The 24764-nt window shown below is 39.3% G+C and overlaps 1 protein-coding gene across 5 annotated transcripts in view; it reads right to left on the bottom strand.

Annotated features, from left to right (window-relative positions):
* Positions 1 to 24764, bottom strand: part of LOC133654080 (dedicator of cytokinesis protein 9-like) — a 201796-nt gene that overhangs the window by 102288 nt on the left and 74744 nt on the right. For all 5 annotated transcript variants that reach the window (XM_062054078.1, XM_062054083.1, XM_062054081.1 and 2 more), the window contains exon 8: positions 22694 to 22868. In XM_062054078.1, the coding sequence (XP_061910062.1) occupies positions 22694 to 22868 (175 nt within the window). The remainder of the gene's footprint in view (positions 1 to 22693; positions 22869 to 24764) is intronic.

Below are 24764 nucleotides of genomic sequence, written 5' to 3'. Positions count from 1 at the left end.
GGTTCAGGCTTTGAGTTGAGGCATCCCTCATTATCGAACGAAGGTGTTCATCAGTCATTATATCTCGTATTCCACAGTCTTGGGGGCGTGCCTTACAGGCACTGCTTTTAACATCCTCTACGAGCTGACGTCATGTCCGCTTTTCATCCCTTCTAACAACGTGCCCGCCCAGTCACAAGATATGAGCGGCTCCGGTACGCACACACACACGTAAATGCAAAGCATACTTCATCAACAGCGATACAGTTTACATTGAGAGTAGCCGTATAAGCAACTTTAACATTGTTAGAAATATATGCCACACTGTGAATCCACACCAAACAAGAATGACGAACACATTTTGGGAGAACATCCGCACCGTGACACAACATAAACACAACAGAACAAATACCCAGAACTCTTTGCAGCACTAACTCTTCCGCGACGCTACAATATACACCCCCGCTAGTCTCCCGGGAGGTTTGGCAAGTATGAGAATTAGCGGTTTACCGTGGCACCGCCGCTGTATATAATCGGCGGGCCAGCTCTAGTGTTAATTTGATATCAAATTAAATTTGGCCCGCGGGCCAGAGTTTGACACCCATGATCTAGATCTACAGTAAATGTTAACTCTGTCTCACCAAGTGTAAAGTAAAATGCTATGAAAATATGCAAATATCCAACCATTCCCACGCTTCTCAGCACGCAGAGGCCCGCCCACACCTCTGACTCGCTTGTTGTGTGGAAGCATAGATGGAAAGAAGATGGAATATGGAAAAGTAACAAATAAAAGAGGGGGGAAACATCAGCAACCCTTGACATAGAATCATAATTTTACACTCACTATGCTCTTGTTACAAAAAGTGTCTAATTTAGATTTAAAAAGTAGAGTCAACATTTAGAGTTAGATTTAACATTTGGATTAGTTTTTGTGAATTTCCTATCAATATTTCAAATGTTCTTTGTCATTTATAACACATTGTAATGTGTGGTCAAATATAGAAATGTACGGTAGATATATCTAAGAGCCTGATTAGTTTATTTAATTAATTTCATTGTTGGAAGTTGTATCTCTATTTTACCACCAAGGAGCATTTTTCATTAATGTGAGTAAGTAGAAAAGAACAGTTGCCTGTTGTCTGTCTTATCATTTCTTTGTATTTTACAGGATCACACATAATAAGTCTACGAGTTCCATCTGCTGGAATATTTGCAAATTTGAGTGTGATGCAACCGTGTTATTTTACTGGCATTCTTTTATTTTGAAGGCTGCAGGATGTATTACGCCGATGTTGCAAGACCAATAAGTCTTTGTCAATCGTAAGCTTATGTTTATGTTCCAAGTTTACAATGAAAGATTATCATCAAACATTGACACTTTTGTCATTGGAAACTGGCAAGTGAGGACATGGGTGTGTGATGGAGGCTTTTCCAGAGACACGTTTAATTGATTAGAAATCTGATGAGCACATTCCAGTGCTGCTAGGGTCACATTCTATTGATGAAAAGGATGATGATCGGACAAAATGAGCTGGAAGTGCAAGGTGGAAGTACATAATTTGCGGAGATTTGGTTGAATATTCCTGAATTGCTGCAATCGTAACATTGCGAAATCCAGGAGGATCCTAATAATGGTTCCAGCTTTTAACCCCGTTAACCATCTCTAGTAAAGAATGGTGGAAAACTGTTTTTGTCTTATTCACTTGTCTTTGTCAGTTTAAGTATTTCACCGGGAAGCCAAGTGTTCACAGGTATGATATTTTAATGACAGAAGGCTAAAGTTTCTCCTTGGCACTACTTCTCGCCAAAGGCTGTGCTGTACTGCATTTGCCCACTTCCTGTCCCTCACTCTTGTTACCTTTTCTTGCTGGGCAGCATCTTTAGACCTGTACCGTAGTTGGGACAAATTCACTACTTTTGTTGGCTAAGTGAGTCAGTAACCAACTCAGCCAAATCACAGACTTGATTTGTGGAAGAGATGGCAATACTTTGACTTACAGGATGAAGATTTTATTTTTCGTTTGGTAGAAAATAAGGCAGTTTCAGGCACTGGCAACTTTTACCGCAACTACTTTCCTCTCCCCTGCTATACACACATTACTTCTCTAACCTCACTCACTCCCACCCGCTTCTGGGTCAGGTCAGAGTTTACCCAGGACCCCGACTTTGCTGTCCCAAGCTATGCCTGTCACACTACATCCACTCTGCATGATGATTAGATCCTTAAAACCACTCCAGGACACATAGTTCAAGAGGAGTACTCAACATTATTTTGCACACATTACCCTACATAATATTCAGACTCTCACACAGTACTTGAATGGGTTGTAGAGTGAGAACCAAAAGAAAGTGGGCAATGTCCATAAACTCTCTATAAGCATGACTGGCATATACTTCGGACACAAATGTTACTTGACTAAGGCCTTAAAAAGACTTAAAATACAGAAAAGTTTTCAACCACTTAAAAGTATTTCTGCGGTGTACACATCGATATGCTTTGACAGGCCACCTGACAGTAATGGCCACACTGCTCTTTCCATACACTTGCAGAGGATTGAGGTCTGGGCCACTGGCCTGCAGTCCTTCAGCTCCTTGGGTCTTGTTTTGGGGGGGATTGTAATGATGGTGGATTCCTTTCACTGGTTGGGGACCCTCCTGGCATCCAGGAGGTGCTGAAACAGCCTGGTTAGCACCCTACCCAGCTGGCTTGAACAATCCTCAAACACCCTGCCTCCGAGCCTGTCAGGGTCAGAGGTTTTGTGTGGGTTTATCCATCTATCCATTTTCTACCGCTTATTCCCGATCCCAGCTACAATCGGGCGGAAGGCGGGGTGCACCCTGGACAAGTCGCCACCTCATCACAGGGCCAACACAGATAGACAGACAACATTCACACTCACATTCACACACTAGGGCCAATTTAGTGTTGCCAATCAACCTATCCCCAGGTGCATGTCTTTGGAAGTGGGAGGGAGCCGGAGTACCCGGAGGGAACCCACGCAGTCACGGGGAGAACATGCAAACTCCACACAGAAAGATCCGAGCCCGGGATTGAACCCAAGACTACTCAGACCTTCGTATTGTGTGGGTTTACTCCATGTAAAATGGAGGTAACCAGCTGCTCATCAATTGTAAGAGCTGGGAGGGGGGAGCCGGGGTCTACAGGGGTCCAATTTGTTGGTGTGCTGTTGTTGTTGAAGCGGGAGAAAAAGCAGTTTAGTTATTGTGCAAGGGAGGTGGGGTCTGAAAAGGTAATCCCTGCAGGTTTGGAAACCCTTCCCATCATGACGTTTAGGCCGTGCCATGCCTCTTCAATATTTCCTGATGTTAATTTTTTCTCCACACTGTCCTTATACTTAATTTTAGCACGACTAGCTTTACTCCTAAATTCCCTCTGCAGCACCCTCACCCTGACAGTGTCACCTTCTAGAACAGCTTTTTTCTTTTGGACAAACCATGCTTTCATGTATTTGGTTATCCACTTTTTGTTATGTGGATGAATAGTACAAATTTAGTGAGAGTAACTGTTTCTTCACAGAATAAAATGTATGCAGTAAGCACATCAGCAAGCCTGTTAAAATCATCCCCCACAGTCATTAAAAAACAAATCCCAATCTGTCAACTCAAAAAAGCTCTTTAAAGTCTCAGATGCATCCTCGTTCAAGATTTTAATGGTTTTTGTGATCCTTTTCCCGGTCTTTAATTGGGACCTATATTTTGGTAGCAGCAGGATGACATTGGGGTCAGCCATACCCAGAGGTGGGCGTGCTTTATAAATATACGCTCCATGTATATTTCCACAGCACAAATCAAGTATGTTATGTTTCCTTGTTGGAGTTGTGACATATTACTCCAGGCTAGGAAGATGTGTAGATATATCACACTTGTTAATATCTCTCCAGTTTTCGTGACTGCTTTGTCGAAATTTTCAGCGATGCGCTCAGCCGCTAGGGCAAAATCAGGTCCTGGAACATACACTAAAATGACAGTGATGTCACGGCTGGTTACGCCAGTCCGTGCCTTTTATGTCGGGTTTTGTTGGTGTTCTTCTGTGTTTGGTGCTTGTTCCTGTCCTGCGCTCTTATTTTGGTGGCACTTCCTGTTGTGTTGGTGTTTTTTTACAACTACTTTACACATGCCTTCAAGCACTTTTTCCCTCACCTGTTTTCTGTTGATGATTAAGACTGTTTAAGTTGAGTGTGAGCAACCATTCTTTGTCGGGACTTTGTTTGGAATGAATATTCTTCATGTGGACGCTCTCCTCCAGCCGTGAGTTTTTGCTCTATTACAGCATTCCGTTTTGTTTCGCACCTGTCAGTTTTAGTTTTGTTTTTGCATAGCCTTCCCTATGCTTCGGTGCCTTTCCAGCAGCTCTCATCTTTGTTTGCTTCTGAGCTACATTAAATACTAGTGATGGGTTGATGAGGCGTCATGAAGCGTTTCAACACGGGGACGGCGTGGCGCAGTTGGGAGAGTGGCCGTGCCAGCAACCTGAGGGTTCCTGGTTCAATCCCCACCTTCTACCAACCTCGTCACGTCCGTTGTGTCCTTGAGCAAGACACTTCACCCTTGCTCCTGATGGGTCGTGGTTAGGGCCTTGCATGGCAGCTCCCGCCATCAGTGTGTGAATGTGTGTGTGAATGGGTGAATGTGGAAATAGTGTCAAAGCGCTTTGAGTACCTTGAAGGTAGAAAAGCGCTATATAAGTATAACCCATTTACCATTTACCATTTAACACATTGCAAAACTGTATTGATACTGTGTCAATACTGTGTCACTAAATACTGACATCTGCTGGACATTAAAAATCCCTACAGGCAACCTATGGACCGACTCAACTGACACTGATTTTATGACCTAGTATATACAATAATATAAACCAAGTCATTGTATTTCATTTAGGATTATTTCATATCTTCATTTAAATAAAAATATATTTTTATCTTTTTTTAGAATCAGTCAATAAATAATGTGAACATGTATCATGACTACGATGGTAGAAGGTGGGGATTGAACCCCAGTAACCAGCAACCCTCCGATTGCTGGCACGGCCACTCTACCAACATTGCCACGCTGTCATTGCTGTAACTTTCTCTAGTAACAGCTTTCCATGATTAATATCAATAAATTAACATTAATAATAAATGACATAAAAATAAGCACACTTGCCAACCATACTTGCCAACCTTGAGACCTCCGATATCGGGAGGCGGGGGGGTGGCGTGGTCGGGGGGGGGGCGTTGTTGGGGCGTGGCTAAGGGCGTGGTTAAGAAGAGAGTATATTTACAGCTAGAATTCACCAAATCAAGTATTTCATGACTTTCTTGACTTTCAGTGAATTCTAGCTATATATATATATATATATATATATATATATATATATATATATATATATATATATATATATATATATATATATATAATTTTTTTAATTTTTTAATTTTTTTTTTAAATTTTATTATACATATAAATAAAATACTTGAATTTCAGTGTTCTGCAGGCTATCCAGTAGATGGCAGTATTGTCCTGTTTCAGAGTGTCACAACATTGCTGTTTACTGCAGACAAACTGCTTTACGGTAGACTAAACGTGACTGCTGTTGTTGTGTGTTGCTAACGCGCTGGGAGGACGTTAATGAAACTGCCTAACAATAAACCCACATAAGAAACCAAGAACTCTCTCTCCTTGTTGTGCACTCTACTCTCTAAAAGCCGTAGATGTTATGACGTCATTGGGCAGGCAAGCTGTTTATATCGTGGGAAAGCGGACGTGAGAACGGCTGTCCCCACTCAGGTCCGCATTGAGCTGGAGGGGGCGTGGCCTCCAGCTCCGGCTGAATACCGGGAGTTTGTCGGGAGAAAATCTCTGCCGGGAGGTTGTCGGGAGAGGCGCTGAATACCGGGATTCTCCCGCTAAAAACGGGAGGGTTGGCAAGTATGCGTATGACTGAGGAGTCATAGTGTAACTTTGTGTGGTGTTTGAGTTGTCCGACTTTTTGTGTGGCCATAATTGCACCAGTGGCTTAGTGGTATGCGTGTTGTTGACGAACACCGTTAGGGCCGCTTGTTGTCACTGTCACTCAAAGTTGCATTTCAAAATTACACAGAATAAATGTGTTTATTTTGTTTAGAATTCAGATGGGTTTGATTTGGTGCGCGGCATATATTTGCTGTGCGGCGCACAGTGTGCGCAGAGGACGCTTGAGCAGTGCGCAATTGCGCAGGCGCGCACCTTAGAGGGAACGTTGCTCACAGGGCAGAGGAGGCGATAGTTTGCGTATCGGTCACATGACCAAAGCAGCTCATGATCTGTCACATGACTTTCTAAAAGCGGTACGCGCACCGACACAGGGTATCGCTCTATAAGCTCGACGCATGTGCCGATGCATCGGTGTTGCTGGACCAATCACTATTAAATACTTTTACCTGCACATTGCCTCCTCGACTTTCTGCATATTGGGAACACGCCACTAATCGCCGTCATGCAACCCGAGCATCACAAGTGATGTGTGACAATTCTCTGGGTGATTAAAATTGTCTAAAGGACATTAACATCTCTCACTGTGTATTTGGTATGCTCTGACAGCCATACAGAGCCCGCCCCCAATCGACTTCCGTATTTGGACTATGTCTCTGTCAAAGCAGGTTATGTCAAATCCTTCCAGCTGAAAGTTCACATTTTCAGGGAGTCAGGTCTCTGTAAAGCAAAAGATACTGGCTCGTTGATAATCCAGATCGGACTTGATTATGGTGCAAAGTTTGTCGGTCTTATTACGTAGCGATCGGACATTTGACAGGATGATGGCAGGTAAAGGTAGCTTTGCCTCTTCTCCTCAGCCGGTTGCGTATCCCTCCTCTAGAACTTATTTTCCTTTGCGATAGCTTCTGCTTGTGACCCAGAAGTAACTCCAGAGGTATGTTGTAATCAGTGACGTGCGGTGAGGTTCATGGCTGGTGAGGCACTGAATTCATCACAGTCAGATTTACAAACATATGAACCCTAAAGAGTATCTTATTCACCATTTGATTGGCAGCAGTTAACGGATTATGTTTAAAAGCTCATACCAGCATTCTTCCCTGCTTGGCACTCAGCATCAAGTGTTGGAATTGGGGGTTAAATCACCAAAAATGATTCCCGGGCGTGGCGCCGCTGCTGCCCACTGCTCCCCTCACCTCCCAGGGGGTGAACTCCCCTCACCTCCCAGAGGACACATTTCACCACACCTAGTGTGTGTGTGACAATCATTGGTACTTTAACTTAACTTTAACTTTACACATACAAACTGTAGCACACAAAAAAGCATATTTAATTAAAAAAAAACGTTATGGTCTTACCTTTACTTATAAATGAAGTCCATGCCCCGCTGTTGTGCTGGATTAATGCACTCCCGTCGTAGAATGCACCCCCTGACGGGAGTGCTATATCAACTAAAGCCCACACTTAAACTTTCCACGTGCAAGATTTAATCTATTTTAAAAAGTTATTTAATAAGAAGCCAAAAAGTGCAAAAACAATAATGTTCATGTTGGAGGAGTTGTGAATGAATGAAATATGAAATCCGTGCTGCAGTCTGCAGGTGTACCTAATGTTGTGGCCCTGCGGTCATTCACAACTCCTCCAACATGAACATTATTGTTTTTGCACTTTTTGGCTTCTTAATAAATAACTTTTTTAAACAGTGTAACCGAGGGTTTATAAATGTCGCATATACTGTATGAAACTACAAAATAATAAACACGGAGGCTCCAGTTTACACGAGGACCACTTTATTTACCTTCTTTCAAAAACCTCCGCTCCACTCCAACGTGTCATCACTTCCGCTCTTAGCGCCTTCAAAATAAGAGCGCAAGGCATATACTGTATAACAGCGTGTAACAGGAATTATCATCACAAAGAGGAAAGCCCATAAAAATAGGTTACAATAGATTCAATCTTGCACGTGGAAAGTTTAAGTGTGGGCTTTAGTTGATATAACATGCAACCCCCCACTCCCCCCTGTTTTCTACGGCGGGGGTGCACCGGCACAAGGAGGCGGGATTACTGCGAGGCGAGCCTCAGCCAGTGTGTCTTCGCAGCAGTTTTATGATCGCTCAGCACAAGAAATACGTTACACACATACAGTTGTTGACAAAATACACTGTACATTATATACCTCAGCTAACTAAACTATGGAAATGTATAATATATTTCATATAGCAATACGGTCTCACTGCACAGCAAGCCAGCAGTTAGCCGAGTCCGCAATCCATTTTGAGGCACAACGCAGTGACGTGCCTCAACTGGCTGCTGATCACCGCACCGTCTCTTCTCAGTATTTGAACGGCAAATGTGAAAATTCAGCGATTTTGAATAAAAATAATCCAAAATATGGTGAAGTTAAATGGAAAATAACTTTATAGTATAATCACTGGATACAATTAACTTTTTTTCTTTTTACATTTTTTTTCTTTCCATGATGGCAGGTGAGGCCCCGCCTCACCTGCCTCTAGTGACTGCACGTCACTGGTTGTAATGGTGGAGGAATGCATCGCTGGGTCCAAGTGGAGGCTGCGTAGCTCTAACAAAACATCCCGGGAGTAGGTGAACCCCCATGGAGCGGCGGTAAAGGGTTGCATTGATTGCAAGCAATGTCCTTTGACGGGACATCGACCTGTGGTTATGAGCGACACTAAGCCCAAGTAAAACACTATTGACATCAACATACCATTGGATCAAAAACAAGCAAAAGGTTCCTGCTGGCCCCACCATGGACTGGACTTTCGCTGATGTGTTGGACTTTCACAATATTATGTCAGACCCACTCGACATCCATTGCTTTTGGTCTCCCCTAGAGGGGGGGGGTTACCCACATATGCGGTCCTCTCCAAGGTTTCTCCTAGTCATTCACATTGACGTCCCACTGGGGTGAGTTTTCCTTGCCCGTATGTGGGCTCTGTACCGAGGATGTCGTTGTGGCTTGCCCTTTGAGACACTTGTGATTTAGGGCTATATGAATAAACATTGATTGATTGATTGATTGATTGATGATAAAAATGCTTAAAGCGCTTTTAAAAACCACATGTACACAAGAACTATGTCAGGAGTCGCCCCCACTCCTTCCGCACTTCCGCATTTTAATGGTGCTTGCCTGGCCGATAGAGCAGATGGAAGTTATATGCCAGCATCTCAAGCCACCGCGCTAACTGGCCTTCAGGCTCCCGCAACTTAGTTAACCAGTGCAGTCTGCGATGGTCCGTTTGGACCGTAAAGGATTTCCCCGGCAAATATTGTCGAAAATGAGAAGTAAACTCAACTACCGCCAAGAGCTCAGGTCTAATAGAATTTGAACAATTTCCCTTGCGGATCAATAAAGTTTGTCTAAGTCTAAGAACAATATTTTTTCTCTGTTACAGGAAGCTATCTAGTCCTATAAACTCCCACCTTGGATTTGAGAAAGCACAGCTCGAATCCCCCATTCTCTAGCGCCGGTATCGTGAAACATTAAATCATTTTCAACAGGATGGCCTAGAACAGGGGCGTCACTAGCTTTTAAGGACAGGGGGGGCTTAGCCCCCAGGAGATGCAGGATGCGAGCGAACGTAGCGCACGAGCACAAAACTTCACAAACGGCTAACAAAGACTTAGAAATTAGTCATTGTTATTATTATTATTTCAGTCTGTTTACTTTCAATCTGTGTTCAGTACAACAACAAACATGGGTTTGCACAGTGACATTTTGTTTACAGCATCAACAAGAAACAATTACTTGCATGATCCTTCAAGATACACTGAAACACAGTGAAAGTCATGGCATTAGCCTCTATGTTATTCATTCACAACATAGAGGCTAATGCCACCACTTTCGCTCACAATACATAAATTGTTTGTTCCCAAATATTTTGAAGTTGAACAGATTACATTTTGGGCACATATGTGACTAAAATGGTTGTAAATTCAAGCCCTGAAAATATTACTTAATTACTTGAATTAAAGTAATATCTGGATCGGGATAATTTGGCTTGTATATAAAATATTTATATATATATTATGGCAAGACGTTAAGGAAATTAAATATATATGGAAGTCTGAATAGAAATGAGAAACATTTATACAAACTGTAAATAAGAAAGACTTAGTCTGCTGATCTGAAAAAGAGCCAAAGCTGTCAAAGAGCTGAGGGACCATCTTCAAAGTGCAATGCTGAAACAAATAATGCAAACAATAAAATGTAACTTCCAGGGCTTGAGATTAATGTAGTCCCATCGTCCCGGGGACGGTAAAAAAAATGCACGGGACGAAATTAAATGCTCCCCGGAACGATGGCTTTTAACCATTTTTTTTCTTTTTCTTTTTATGTATTTATTCATTTTACATTTTATATTAAATGTCTTGGTTTTTCCACCCTCTGAAAATCCTATGAAATGTTTAACAAGCCATCCTATAATAATACAACAGCTATTAATGTAACAATACAATAAAACAAATATATTTAATGATGTTTTTTTCATTATTTTAACAATAGGCTAATGTATATTACTTTATATAGATTCTACAAGTAACACAAAACTTAAAAACTACATTATTTACAATGGCAGACACAAGGTTCTTGTTCTGCAGTGCTGTGTGCTAATGTGCTTCGTACACCTGCAGGACCGCAAGCAAGGTCGCAGAGAAAATGCGGACAGGATTTTGAGTGATGTGGGCATTTTCTATATGAACAAGTGGAATGGATTGGATACCGACGCACTAAAGGGGCTCGCTACCTTACACTATGAAGTGAGGGGAAACTGAGTGAATAATGACAGGTTATATGATTATTTATTGAAACTCGTATTCGGGCCACTTTATAATGAATATGTCGGCATGTATTTATAAAAAATAAAAAAAACCGCCTTTTTTTTTTTTTTTTTTTAACACCAAATTATTTAGGGGGGCTTAAGAACATTTTAGGGGGGCTTGAGCCCCCCTAAAATAGGCCTAACAACGCCAATGGCCTAGAATCTACGCCAAGACGAGTCGCTCGTTTAGCTTTTCAAATGCCTGCTGGCACTCATCAGTCCAGTAAAAGATCACATGCTTTTTAGTTAGCTAAAGAAGCTTCCTAGCCATGGCGGCAACATCTTCAACAAATCGCTGACAGTATGAAGCCAAGTCGACGAACTGGCGACCTCTGAGACGTTTTATAGCGGGGTCCAGTCTACCACTTTTTGGATTTTTTGGAGGTCAGTGACGACACCCAGAGTGGAAACAACATGACCTGGATAAGCCACTCACTCGTGAAAAAGAGAGCATTTCATTGGATTCAACTTAAGTTACAAAAGATTTAAAGTTAGTATTATTTGAGATATTTAATCTTACTTAGATTTTAGTTTTTGCAGTGTACATGGCTGAGCATTTTAGTACACTGGATTTTACAATCTGGCAGTTAGAAATGACCCATAGAGCATGCAGTGCCGCTACGTTTTGCACTCGAAAGGGGCTTTTTTAGTGGACCGTGATGCTGTTTGGGCCCTGCAATGTGCCAGTCACATTCCAGAGGTTAATAGACTGAGTGCTGGCCGAGTTGCAATGGGAAACCTGTCTGGAAGACATAATTGTTTTAGGGAAGGATTGCGCAAAGATGCTGAAGCGTATAAGTCAAGTGTTTGACAAAGTGTGCCAGGCCAACCTTAAGTTGAGTTGAGTTGAGTTGAGTTTGAGTTTATTTCGAACATGCAAGCTTACAACATGATGCATCACAATTTCCAGTTTCTCTTTTCAACATGTTCGAAAAGGAGTAGGAAGAAGCAGAGCTTATTTAATCCTACCCCCTTTCTTTACATAACAGTTGAACAACTTTTTGTTCACTTCCTGTTCACAATTTTTTCACAATAAACTCCATAAGTAATCACAATAAAAATAAATAAATAAATAATAGTAAGAATTTAATAATAATAATTGGTGAAGTAAGTCATATTTCATATGATGAGATAACTAAGATTACTTTAAGAATGAATGAATGGATGGATGAAATAAATTGAGAATGTTTGTCATGGTTCTTCTTCTTTGTACTTTGTAAACACTTTAAGTTTGAAGAGTTTCTTAAGTGGATCATATTAGTACATTGTTTGATTGCTTTGCTTAATCCATTCCATAATTTAATTCCACATACTGATATACTGAAGGTCTTAAGTGTTGTGCGTGCGAACAAATGTTTTGAATTACGTTTTTCTCTAAGATTATATTTCTCCTCTTTTTTTGAGAATAATTGTTGTATATTCTTGGGTAGCAGGTTATAGTTTGCTTTGTGCATAATTTTAGCTGTTTGCAAATTCACTATGTCGTGGAATTTCAGTATTTTTGATTCAATAAATAAAGGGTTTGTATGTTCTCTATATCCAACATTATGTATTATTCTAACTGATCTTTTTTGTAACACCGTTAATGAATGAAGTGTACTTTTGTAATTATTTCCCCATATTTCTACACAGTAGCTCAGATATGGTAACACTAGTGAGCAGTAGAGAATATGAAGGGATTTTTGGTCTAGAACATGTTTTGCTTTATTCATAATTGACGTGTTTCTTGCAACTTTATGTTGTATATTTTTTACGTGAGATTTCCAGTTCAATTTATCATCAATCATTATACCTAGAAATTTGGTTTCGTTTACTCTTTCAATTTCTATTCCGTCTATTTGTATTTGTGTTTGACTTTCTCTTCTACTGTTACCAAATAGCATTATTTTAGTTTTACTAAGATTCAACGATAGTCTGTTTTTGTCAAACCATCTTTTTAATTTGTTAATTTCTTCTGTTATTATTTGTATTATCTCCTGTGTGTTCTCTCCTGAACAAAACGCTGTTGTATCATCCGCAAATAATACTAACTTTAAATCTTTTGTAACTTTACAAATGTAATTTATATAGAGATTGAATCATTTAGGTCCTAGTATTGATCCCTGAGGTACACCACAGGATATATTTAGCGTTGTAGACGTGTGTTCGCCTAGCTTCACGTATTGTTTCCTGTTCGTTAGATAACTTCTTATCCAGTTTAAGACTAACCCTCTGATGCCATATCGTTCTAGTTTTTTGATTAAAATATTGTGATTAATTGTGTCAAATGCTTTAGTTAGATCCATAAAAACCGCTGCCGCACATTTTTTACTATCTATTGAATTGGTCATTTCTTCTGTAATTTCAATTAAAGCCATTGAAGTTGAAACATTAGCTCTGTATCCATATTGGTTCTCTTCGAGTATTCTATTTTTATTTATGAAACTTTCTAATCTGTTATTGAACAGTTTTTCAATGATTTTAGAAAATTGTGGAAGTAGAGAAACAGGTCTATAATTTGTAAATTGATGTTTGTCTCCAGTCTTATAAATTGGTGCAACTTTAGCTATTTTCATTTTGTTTGGAAATGTACCTGTTTGAAATGATAGGTTACTAATATACATTAATGGTCCTGAGATCTCTTCAATAACCTTTTTTATCGTTTCCATATCAATTCCGTTACAATCAGTTGAAGTCTTAGATTTACATTTTTTCACGATTGTAACTATTTCCTCCTGTGTCACTTTACTGAGGAACATGGAGTTGGGATTTCGCTCTATGGTATCATTATAGTCCTCAATTGGAACTGGGTCTGGAATCCTTTCTTCCAATTTCGGTCCAATATTTACAAAATAATTATTGAAGCTTTCAACTACTTCCTTTATGTTGTCATTTTTTTTATTTTCATCTAAGAAGTATCGAGGGTAGTCCCTCTTAGTTCCATTTTTAATAATGCTATCGAGGATGCCCCATGTTGCTCTCATATTATTTTTGTTCCTGTCCAATAATTCACTGGAATATTCTTTTCTACATGATCGTAGTATGTCTGTTAATTTGTTTTTATACTTTTTGTACTTAATTTCTGCCTCTATAGTTCTTTGTGCTATAAATGTTCTATATAGTGTATTCTTCTTCTTATAAGCATTTTTTAATCCTTTTGTCATCCATGGTTGATTATTCTTTCTCTGCTTGTTACTGAGTTGTATTCATGGACAATGTTTGTCATAAAGTATTATGAACTTGTTTAAGAAATGTTCATATGCTTCATCAACCTCTTTTTCATTGTACACATTGTCCCAATCTTGCTTTTGTAGTTCAATTTTGAAGGCAGTCATCCTCTTCTCTGTGCATAGTCTTGGAAATGTCCTTTTGTCTTCCATGTTCTTCTTGTAGTTTCCATCATATATTGTAAAAACTGGCAGATGATCACTAACGTCGCTTATAAGTAGACCACTTGTAGTGTTATCAAAATCATTGGTAAAAATATTATCAATAAGCGTGGCACATTGTCCTGTGATTCTGCTTGGCTTTGTGATTTTAGGATATAGACTGATGCTGTACATTGTATCAATGAAGTCATCAATAGACTTTTGCTTGTTGGGGTTCAATAAGTCAATATTAAAGTCACAACATAAGAACATTATTCTTTGACCATTGTCCATGTAAGTTGCCTTGATCCATTCTTCAAATGTTTCTATACTTGACTTAGGTGATCTATATATACAACTGATGAATATGTTTTTGCTTTTTTCCTGACATATTTCAATACATATTGGCATACATTGCGAGGACAGAAGCGCTACATTTTTTTCAAAGAGGATGTCCTCCGCACGGCCGTAATCCTGCTGTGCATGTGGTTGTGGAAGAAAAAGAATGACTGAGAATAGTTTCAGTACCATTGGTGGTTTTTGCAACGATAAAATTTATGTTGGGGATGTTGCTTCCGGTAAATTAGCTTCACTTAAAACAACTACAGTACATCACTTGGTCCAATCACCTGCAGGACCTGTACACTAAAAGGTAGCAACTTTACTTTAGCTTTGCAGAGTATATAGTCAGATGGAGCGGTGGATTCTAACAGACCTCGCATTTCTGTTCTGTGTACATCAATTGCATTCCATCATGTATTCCTAAAATATAGGTACAACATTCTTATGTGCAGAGATAAAGTGTTTTGGGTAAGAGGTGTCTCTTAACTGCTTGCAGTTTACACTTCAATCATACTCTCAGCTGATAAAGGACAGACAACATTACTAGAATTAAGTAAAATAACATGCAACAACAACAACCACTTCATACTGCCAACATTATTTCCAGGGAAAACAGATTATCTTTGAATCTCAGTAAAACTAAAATATAGCTACTTGGTAACAATAGGAGAGAAAGTCAAACACAAATACAAATAAACGACGTAGACATTGACAGGGTAAAATTTATCAAATGTTTAAGTGTCATAAGTGATACAAATTAACTGGAAATATAAAACCATAAAACATAAGGTGGCAGGAAATACTTCAATATTAAACAAAGCTAAATATGTTCTGGACCAAAAATCCCACCATATTCTCTACTGCTCGCTCGTGGTGCCATATCTAAGTTAGTGAATAGAAATGAGAGGAAATAGCTTCTAAAGTATGCTTCATTTACTACTGTAAGTGTTCTACAAAAAAAGTCAGTTAAAATAACACAAAGTTGGAGAGAACACAACACTTTTTTATTGAATAAAAAATATTAAAATTCAATGATTTGGTGAATTTGCAAAAAGCTAAAAATATGCAAAAAGCAAACTATAACATGCTACCCAAGAATCAACAACAATTTTTCTAAACAAAGGAGAACTATAACCTTGGGGGAAAAAAGTTTACTTAAAACATTTGTATGCACTTACAACACTTTAAAATCATAGAATAAGTCAAACAATGTACTAATATGATCTAGTTTAAGAAACTGTTTTAACTCAGTGTTTAGAAAGTGCAATGAAGAAGAATCCTGTTACCATCTTGAACCCTATTAAAAAAGTAGATAATCTTATTAATATCATAATGTGAATCACAGCTTAAAGGCCTACTGAAATGAATTTTTTTTATTTAAACGGGGATAGATAATCTTATTAATATCATAATGTGAATCACAGCTTAAAGGCCTACTGAAATGAATTTTTTTTATTTAAACGGGGATAGCAGATCCATTCTATGTGTCATACTTGATCATTTCGCGATATTGCCATATGTTTGCTGAAAGGATTTAGTAGAGAACATAGACGATAAAGTTGCAACTTTTGGTCGCTGATAAAAAAAAAGCCTTGCCTGTACCGGAAGTAGCGTGACGTCAACAGTTGAAAGGCTCCTCACATTTTCCCATTGTTTTCAATGCATCTAGAGCGATTCAGACCGAGAAAGCGACGATTACCCCATTAATTTGAGCAAGGATGAAAGATTCGTGGATGAGGAACGTTAGAGTGAAGGACTAGAATGCAGTGCAAGACATATCTTTTTTCGCTCTGACCGTAACTTAGGTACAAGCTGGCTCATTGGATTCCACACGCTCTCCTTTTTCTATTGTGGATCACGGATTTGTATTTTAAACCACCTCGGATACTATATTCTCTTGAAAATGAGAGTCGAGAACGCGAAATGGACAATTACAGTGACTTTTATCTCCACGACAATACATCGGCGAAGCTCTTTAGCTACGGAGCTAACGTGATAGCATCGGGCTCAAATGCAGATAGAAACAAAATAAATAAATCCCTGACTGGAAGGATAGACAGAAGATCAACAATACTATTCAACCATGGACATGTAAATACACGGTTAATGCTTTCCAGCCTGGCGAAGGTTAACAATGCTGTTGCTAACGACGCCATTGACTAACTTAGCAACCGGACCTCACAGAGCTATGCTAAAAACATTATCTATCCACCTACGCCAGCCAGCCCTCATCTGCTCATCAACACCCGTGCTCACCTGCGTTCCAGCGATCGACGGTGCGACGAAGGACTTCACCAAATCACAGATGCGGTCACAGATGCGGTCGGCGAGACGGAGGAAGTTAAGGTGAGTTCGGCGGCCATCTCTGTCCTCCTGGTTATGTTGCTATAGTCCGCTGCTAATACACCGATCCCACCTACAACTTTCTTCTTTGCAGTCTCCATTGTTCATTAAACAAATTGCAAAAGATTCACCAACACAGATGTCCAGAATACTGTGAAATTTTGAGATGAAAACAGAGTTTTTTGTATTGTATTCAATGTGTCCGCATACTTCCCGTTTCAACGATTGACGTCACGCGCATACGTCATCATACATAGACGTTTTCAACCGGATGTTTAGCGGGAAATTTAAAATTACACTTTATAATTTAACCCAGCTGTATTGGCATGTGTTGCAATGTTAAGATTTCATCATTGATGTATAAACTATCAGACTGCGTGGTCGGTAGTAGTGGGTTTCAGTAGGCCTTTAACTATTTCTTTATGACAACCTTTTTATTTACTTGTTTATTTATCTATGTGTTAGTTTTACAGGCCGAGTACAATAAGTGAACATATAAATGTGATACAATTTGATGTGAAACGGAAAGGGGTAGGATTAAATAAGATCTGCTTATTTTGCTCTAATTAGAAACTGGAAATATGTGATGTACCATATTGTAAATTATGCATGTTCAAAATATAACATAACTACCATAACCATAACCGAATATATGGAACCGCAAAAATACACAAGAAAAAAACACACCATTACGACCAATAGTAGACAGCAAAGGCTCAACCACATACTGTTGTTGCAATCATCAGTCCCCTTCTAGAAAACACATAACACCACTACAGAAAAATCCCCAAAACAGGCACAAGAAGTTAAAATTATAACTGTTAATAAGGAAGAATCAATCATATCACATGATGTCATCTCAATAATCTCAGAAACTCTGGCAGATGTAACTTCACATATTGTCACAAAAAGACTAAAACAAGGCGGAACTGTCATCTCTACCTTACTGCATTTTGTTTCAAATTGACAAATTTCCAGTACAAAACAGCAATATATAGACAGAAGGAAGGTTTTGCACTGGGAGATTCACTATCCGCGATCATGAGCAGTTTTTTCATTGCACCTATGCAATATCAACCAACACTTTGGAAGCGATATGTAGATGACATACTGGAAATAACAAAGACCGAACACACACAAGAGCTCACAGATTACCTGAACAGCACTGGTAACATACAATTCACACATGAAGAACAAACAGGACAATATTATTTCTGGACATGAACATTCACCACAAAGAAGATGGCAACATTAGAACTACAGTATACAGAAAACCCACACATACAGACCAGTACCTTCTTTGGACATCAGAACATCCCACCGCACACATACTTTCTGTAGTCAGAACACGTTACAACCGGGCCGACATCATAATGGATGAAAAAGACAGACAGGAGGATACTTGATGGGCTATATAATAAGTAAAACATCAAGCTAGACAAAACAAGTTGAAAAAAAACAGAAGAGCAAAGCAAAAATAAGACAGATACAAAAAATAAGGACCCAATAACACTGCCATACAGGAATAACAGAATTTATACAACACACTATGAAGACATTTCAAATAAACAGCAGTAAAACCATCCAAAAACTACGACGACAACTTGTACACCCGAACAATGCAATAACACAGGACAGACAATATGATGTCATCTACGAAATTCCATGCAAATTGTGCAATAAAACAAATTGGAGAGACCAAACAAACTTAGCAGCCGAAAAAAGAATGCGAGAAGGAGACAGTTGCTAAGTTTACAGATCAGCAAAACAAACAGCAGAATAAGAAAACAAAAGTCAGCCGTAACAAACCAGTGCAGGAAGAACAATCACAATATGGACTGGGACAAGGGGAAACGTAATTTAATCGGAAACAAGCAAATACAAGAGATGGATCAAGGAGGCTCCGGAAATCAGGAGACGAGGGCCCAGCACCATCAACATGGATGAGAGGGCATACATGCTTTCGCACACAAAGGACGCTAGCTTTCATCGCCGACTCCAGGGCAGGGAACAAATATGGCTGAGTCGGGAAACTTTATTTAGAAAGTTTGCCGGCACATTAGGAAGTGACGACAGCTCTGACAAAGGCAGAAATGTCAACCGAAACTGTCAGGTAGCAAGTCAGAGACATCTCCTACTCCAAAAACTTCTCTGCACACAAGTATCTTGTACCTATACTCTGTGTATAGTTATGGAAAAACTCATTTCAATTGAATTGCATCAACAGTACACATGGAACAGAGTGGTTGTATTGGCTGGGTGAGGGGCAATTTCTTTGGATGGGTCCTACCCAGTGTTGGGAAAATGTCTTTAAAAACGAATTAATTAAAGTTACTCGTTAATTTCCCCCAAAATGTAATTGAATTACTAACATAATTATTATTTAATAGATGTAATTAATTACTAGGGAAAGTAATTAATATGTAACTCTTTTTACTTTCGTATGTTTGGTGTATGCAGTTCCGAGATGTTTCATGAGCCAAGAGTGCCTGAGTGTGTCTTTACAAGGCGGTGCCAAGGGAAGCGAGACGTCAGTTAGGGCGTGCTCATTGGCTGTTTTTGCCTTTTAAACTGAGCCTTAACTGGACTGCCATGTTTTTGTTGACCAATAGCTGGCTTGGGCACAGCTCTGGAACTGATGCAGGAAGTCTCTCCAGAAACCCGAACCGTCACAATGGCCTGATCGTAGTGTAGTTATTTTCTCTCTCTTAGTTCGTAGCAGTCTTTGTCACTACTGTCCTCCCAGCCGGCATCCTGCATGTGTGGATGGTTGTGTTCACAGAAGTAGGGCTCTTCACCTCCTAGTGGTGGAGCACTGAAGTGCAATGCAGCGCTAAAGTGGTTTGCTTGTAAACCTCTTTCATCTTTAACTGGCGTGTGTGCGCTTGACAGTAGGGTTAGGGTTAGGTTCACAGTATTTTTTCATGAACAATTCTCGTTTCACTTTTGTTGAATTTACAGTTCATTGAAGACAAAGGGTTAACTTGACCACCACTGTTATTTTGCATCCCCAATGAACGTGCCAAAGAGATAGTCGCTGTGACGTGCAGTTATATCAACTAAAGCCCACACTTAAACTTTCCACGTGCAAGATTGAATCTATTGTAACCTATTTTTATGGGCTTTCCTCTTTGTGATGTTAATTCCTGTTACACGCTGTTATGCAGTATATGCCTTGCGCTCTTATTTTGAAGGCGCTAAGAGCGGAAGTGATGACACGTTGGAGTGGAGCGGAAGTTTTTGAAAGAAGGTCAATAAAGTGGTCCTCGTGTAAACTGGAGCCTCCGTGTTTATTATTTTGTAGTTTCATACAGTATATGCGACATTTATAAACCCTCGGTTACACTATTTAAAAAAGTTATTTAATAAGAAGCCAAAAAGTGCAAAAACAATAATGTTCGTGTTGGAGGAGTTGTGAATGACCGCAGGGCCACAACATTAGGTACACCTGCAGACTGCAGCACGGATTTCATATTTCATTCATTCACAACTCCTCCAACACCAACATTATTGTTTTTGCACTTTTTGGCTTCTTATTAAATAACTTTTTTAAATAGATTCAATCTCGCACGTGAAAAGTTTAAGTGTGGGCTTTAGTTGATACAACACCCCCGTCAGGGGGTGCATTCTACGACGGGTGTGCATTAATCCAGCACAACAGCGGCGCATGGACTTAATTTATAAGTAAAGGTAAGACCATAATAATGTTTTTTTTTATTAAATGTGCTTTTTTGTGTGCTACAGTTTGTATGTGTAAAGTTAAAGTTAAGTTAAAGTACCAATGATTGTCACACACACACTAGGTGTGGTGAAATGTGTCCTCTGCATTTGACCCATCCCTTGATCACCCCCTGGGAGGTGAGGGGAGCAGTGGGTAGCAGCGGTGCCGCGCCCGGGAATAATTTTTGGTGATTTAACCCCCAATTCCAACCCTTGATGCTGAGTCTCAAGCAGGGAAGAATGCTGGTATGAGCTTTTAAGCATAAACCGTTAACTGCTGCCAATCAAATGGTGAATAAGATACTCTTTAGGGTTCATATGTTTGTAAATCTGACTGTGATTAAGTCAGTGCCTCACCAGCCATGAACCTCACCGCACGTCACTGGATAGTCGCAATAACCTGTGGTTGCACACAGCAGCTTCGGTGGTGGCAAAAAGGGGTTCATCGAAGGTGGCATCATGATCAGTTGTTGGCGTTTTCAAACTTCAGCTCCATGCTGCTAACGAGTCCTTTGTCACCGCCAAAACATCCTTCCTCGACATATACATGGGCTCCAACGCTCATCTTCATGAAATCCCTCATAAATAGTTTTTTGATGGAGTACACTAGACGCTTGGCACCTCCACTACAGTTTATGCTTTAGCACTCCTGTCTCATGCTGACATCTCAGGGTTAAACGTCTTTTTTCCACATTAAACAAGCATTGTTGCAATATAAATCTCAGAAACAAGCTAGTGTTCACAGACGTGATACGTGGAAAAGACAACAAAACTTGGAGGACAGACTTTACTTTTGGTTGGTCGAAAATAAGGCAGTTTCAGTCACTGCAACTTTTACAGTTAAGTGAATTAAGTAACTCATATTATGTTTTGCATTTGGTGAATGTTTATATTCATCTTGGAGAAAGCAAACCACCAAGTTTAATTAAATAGTGGTATTTCAGTTTGAGCACATAATAAGATAAGGCCCCTTATTTTGATAATCACAGGTGGATTGGATCAGTTCTCGTAGGAAAGAGACCCTAATTGGGACTTTGGATGCAAAAGTGATAGCCCTATCCTTGAGAAGAGACTACATGTTCAGCTCAACGCCAACATTTAAGTTATAACTAAGAGCAGTTGTTTTTCAGACACTTACACACAAATTTCTCCTTTTATGGTCAGGATTCGCTCACCGCACACACACAGAGACAGGAAGGAGGAATATAAAAACTGATTGTTTGGATTCTCCAAGTTAGGAGTGGCTCATTTTTCTGACCTGACCTCCTCCAGGAACTGCAGTCCTGTATAATGACGCTCGCTTGTAATAAAGCAACTTTTAGTTCAGTAAAGTGTCTCCGTGTCACCCTTCTGTCCGGACGAGGATGACAAGACCGGAAATACACATCTACAGCAACTACAACCATCTCCCGTGCCTTACACTACTGCTACACTACCTCTCTTAAGCATCACACTTCTCTCTTTTTTTCCTCCTGCCTCTGGATCATGTTAGTAATTGCTATGAAGTGGAAAAGGGGTAGGATTATTTAGGCCTTGCTTCCTACTACTACTTCTTTTCGGACATGTTGTAAAGAAAAATGAAAATATGTGACGTACCCTATTGATACTGTATACATGTCCGAAATAAACTTAAACCAACCAACCAGGTCATAGTTCACCTAGGACCCAAACATAGCTGTTCCAGGCTATAACTGCAACACTCTTAATGTGTACCTTGTGGGAAATCGGCATGCCTGTGCAACAAAAAATCCAGTAATGATTACATAAATCCTTCAACCCCTATAAGCCAACATTGGCATATATACCTGTATATATATATATACACATATATATATATATACACATATATACATATATACATATATATACATATATACATATATATATATATATATATATATATATATATATATATATATATATATATATATATATATATATATATATATATATATATATATATATATAACCAGCTGACTTTTGTTCCAAGGTAGTATCTGTTTTATTGATGGGTTTCTTTCTCTATGTGCTGTGTGATTAACTGGGATAGGATCTTGGAAAATGGACGATTGGATAGATAAATTGATATTCATATTAAATATTCTAATAATAAATACAGTTCCTGATATATATGCAGACACATACCATCTTGTAAGTCCCTGTAGCGTTTCTCCTGCATGGTCTGTTCAAAGCTGCTGTGGAGAATTTTGTTGAGGGTACTGAGCCAGTCTTCCATCTCTTGTTCACTGTCTGCGGCCAACAGGAATGTGCTCTTATCCTGCATCTTCAATTCAAAGGCAAACCTTCTTACTTTACTGCTCTGAAAAACAAAAGATAAAACACTATGAATGCATGCTTACATCAAATCTCTAACACACAGGTGTCAAACTCAAGGCCCAGATCTGGCATGCCACGTCATCCAAGGCTGGAAATACTGTGCATCAATAAAGCACTTTCGAGCTAAATGCATTTATTTTGTTTTGTTGATTTTGAAACAAAAAATAATACATGCAATTGCATATCTTCTAAACTCTAATATTATCTGATCATGCAAGATATGCCAAACAGTATTTTGGTTATCAAAAATGAATTCTTAAATATCTGATTGTCACATTGACTTACGATTTAAAGCAAGTTATCTATCAATCTGTTAATTAAAAATATAATAATCAATCACAATTTCCTATGCAAATTGTGTAGAGAGGCTATCATACGTTTCTATTTATAATTAACACTCTTACTGGTGACCTTCTGAGGACTACCATTGCGATGTGGCCCTCAATAAAAACGAGTTTGACACCCCTAGTCTAGTGCGACCGAGGTGCAACAGGAGCATTTACATTCCCCAAAAGTCAGAGGTGGGTAGGGTAGCCAAACTTTGTACTAAGTAAGAGTACTGTTACTTTAAAGTAATATGACTCAAGTTAACGTAAAACATTTTCATCCAATTAGTTACTTGATTAGCTGGCAAACTAAATGAATTAGCATGCTGTTATATACACACATTAAGTACACTTACAAACTCAACAGCATCTAATCTAAGATCTTTATAAAATATTGCACCTTTTTAAAGATAATATTTCTTAATTCTGATTGACACATTCAGAGATTCAAAATTGAGAACAATTATCTTGGTTTGTTTACTCACTAAAGCAAGAGCGTCAAACTCATTTTCATCGTGAGCAACATCGCAAACACCAAAGCCCTTGGAGGGCCGCTTCATGATACTATTACACAATTTCCATTTTGTTGGATTATTATCGTTGTTTACCAACAAACTAATGGAAACCCTTCTTTGGAATCAATAGTCAAAGTGACAACTTAATTTCAGCTAGTGTAGAATTTTCATAAGCAAAGGATTTGAATGACACAAAGGCAAGGAATACAGTAGGAATGGGATTCTAAGGGCACTATTTGTCGCGATTTACCTGACACATGAAACGTGACGAATTGCGGGAGTGCACTATCCACTTAAGCTGCCATTCAAACTTTGACCACAGCGTCAGTTGCTATGTAGAGTGGAGCTTTCCCTCATTTTCAGCAGACTGCATTGCAAAATGATTACCCACCCCCCCCCCCCTTCCTCTCATGCGATATCCACCCAGGAATGGGGCCATATAAATCCCTTTCCTACTGTAGCTTGTTGCATCAAATAATATTGAGCTAAGAGCTGCATTTCCATGCCTTCATGCTTTTTTTTCTGTCAAAATGTAGATACTTTAATCAATAAAAAGGAAATAAAGTTGATGCACATTCTTTCCAGGCAATCGGGGGCCACAAAGAATAATGGGGAGGGCCAGATGTGGCCCCCGGGCCTTGAGTTTGACACGTGTGCACTAAAGTTGGAGTTGAATCTCATTACACAGTTTGTGTGTGTGTGGGTGTGCATGAGTGGGGCTGCCCATAGCTAAATGGGGGTTCTATGCAGAATTTTATTTGGAGCACATTCCTCCCCATAACTAAAAATGTGTTCACTTTTTTTGTGCAAAATATATGTTTTTACATAATTAAAACATATTTGCAACACTAATTCACACAACTCCGACCTTGACTCAAGCCCAGTAATTGGGGGTGATTTTAATATCTAGGGAAATTTGCTATTGTGAAAGAGCAGGAAGGGGCTAGGAATATGTTTGCGGTAAAATGTTATATGAAACGCCATGTCATTCATTAATTGCCATTTTACATGTGCTTCACTCAAAACTGCATATAAGGC

This window comes from Entelurus aequoreus, linkage group LG07, assembly GCF_033978785.1.
Source record: "Entelurus aequoreus isolate RoL-2023_Sb linkage group LG07, RoL_Eaeq_v1.1, whole genome shotgun sequence".
Classification (NCBI taxonomy): domain Eukaryota; kingdom Metazoa; phylum Chordata; class Actinopteri; order Syngnathiformes; family Syngnathidae; genus Entelurus; species Entelurus aequoreus.
This window is presented reverse-complemented; position numbering and strand designations above follow the sequence as displayed.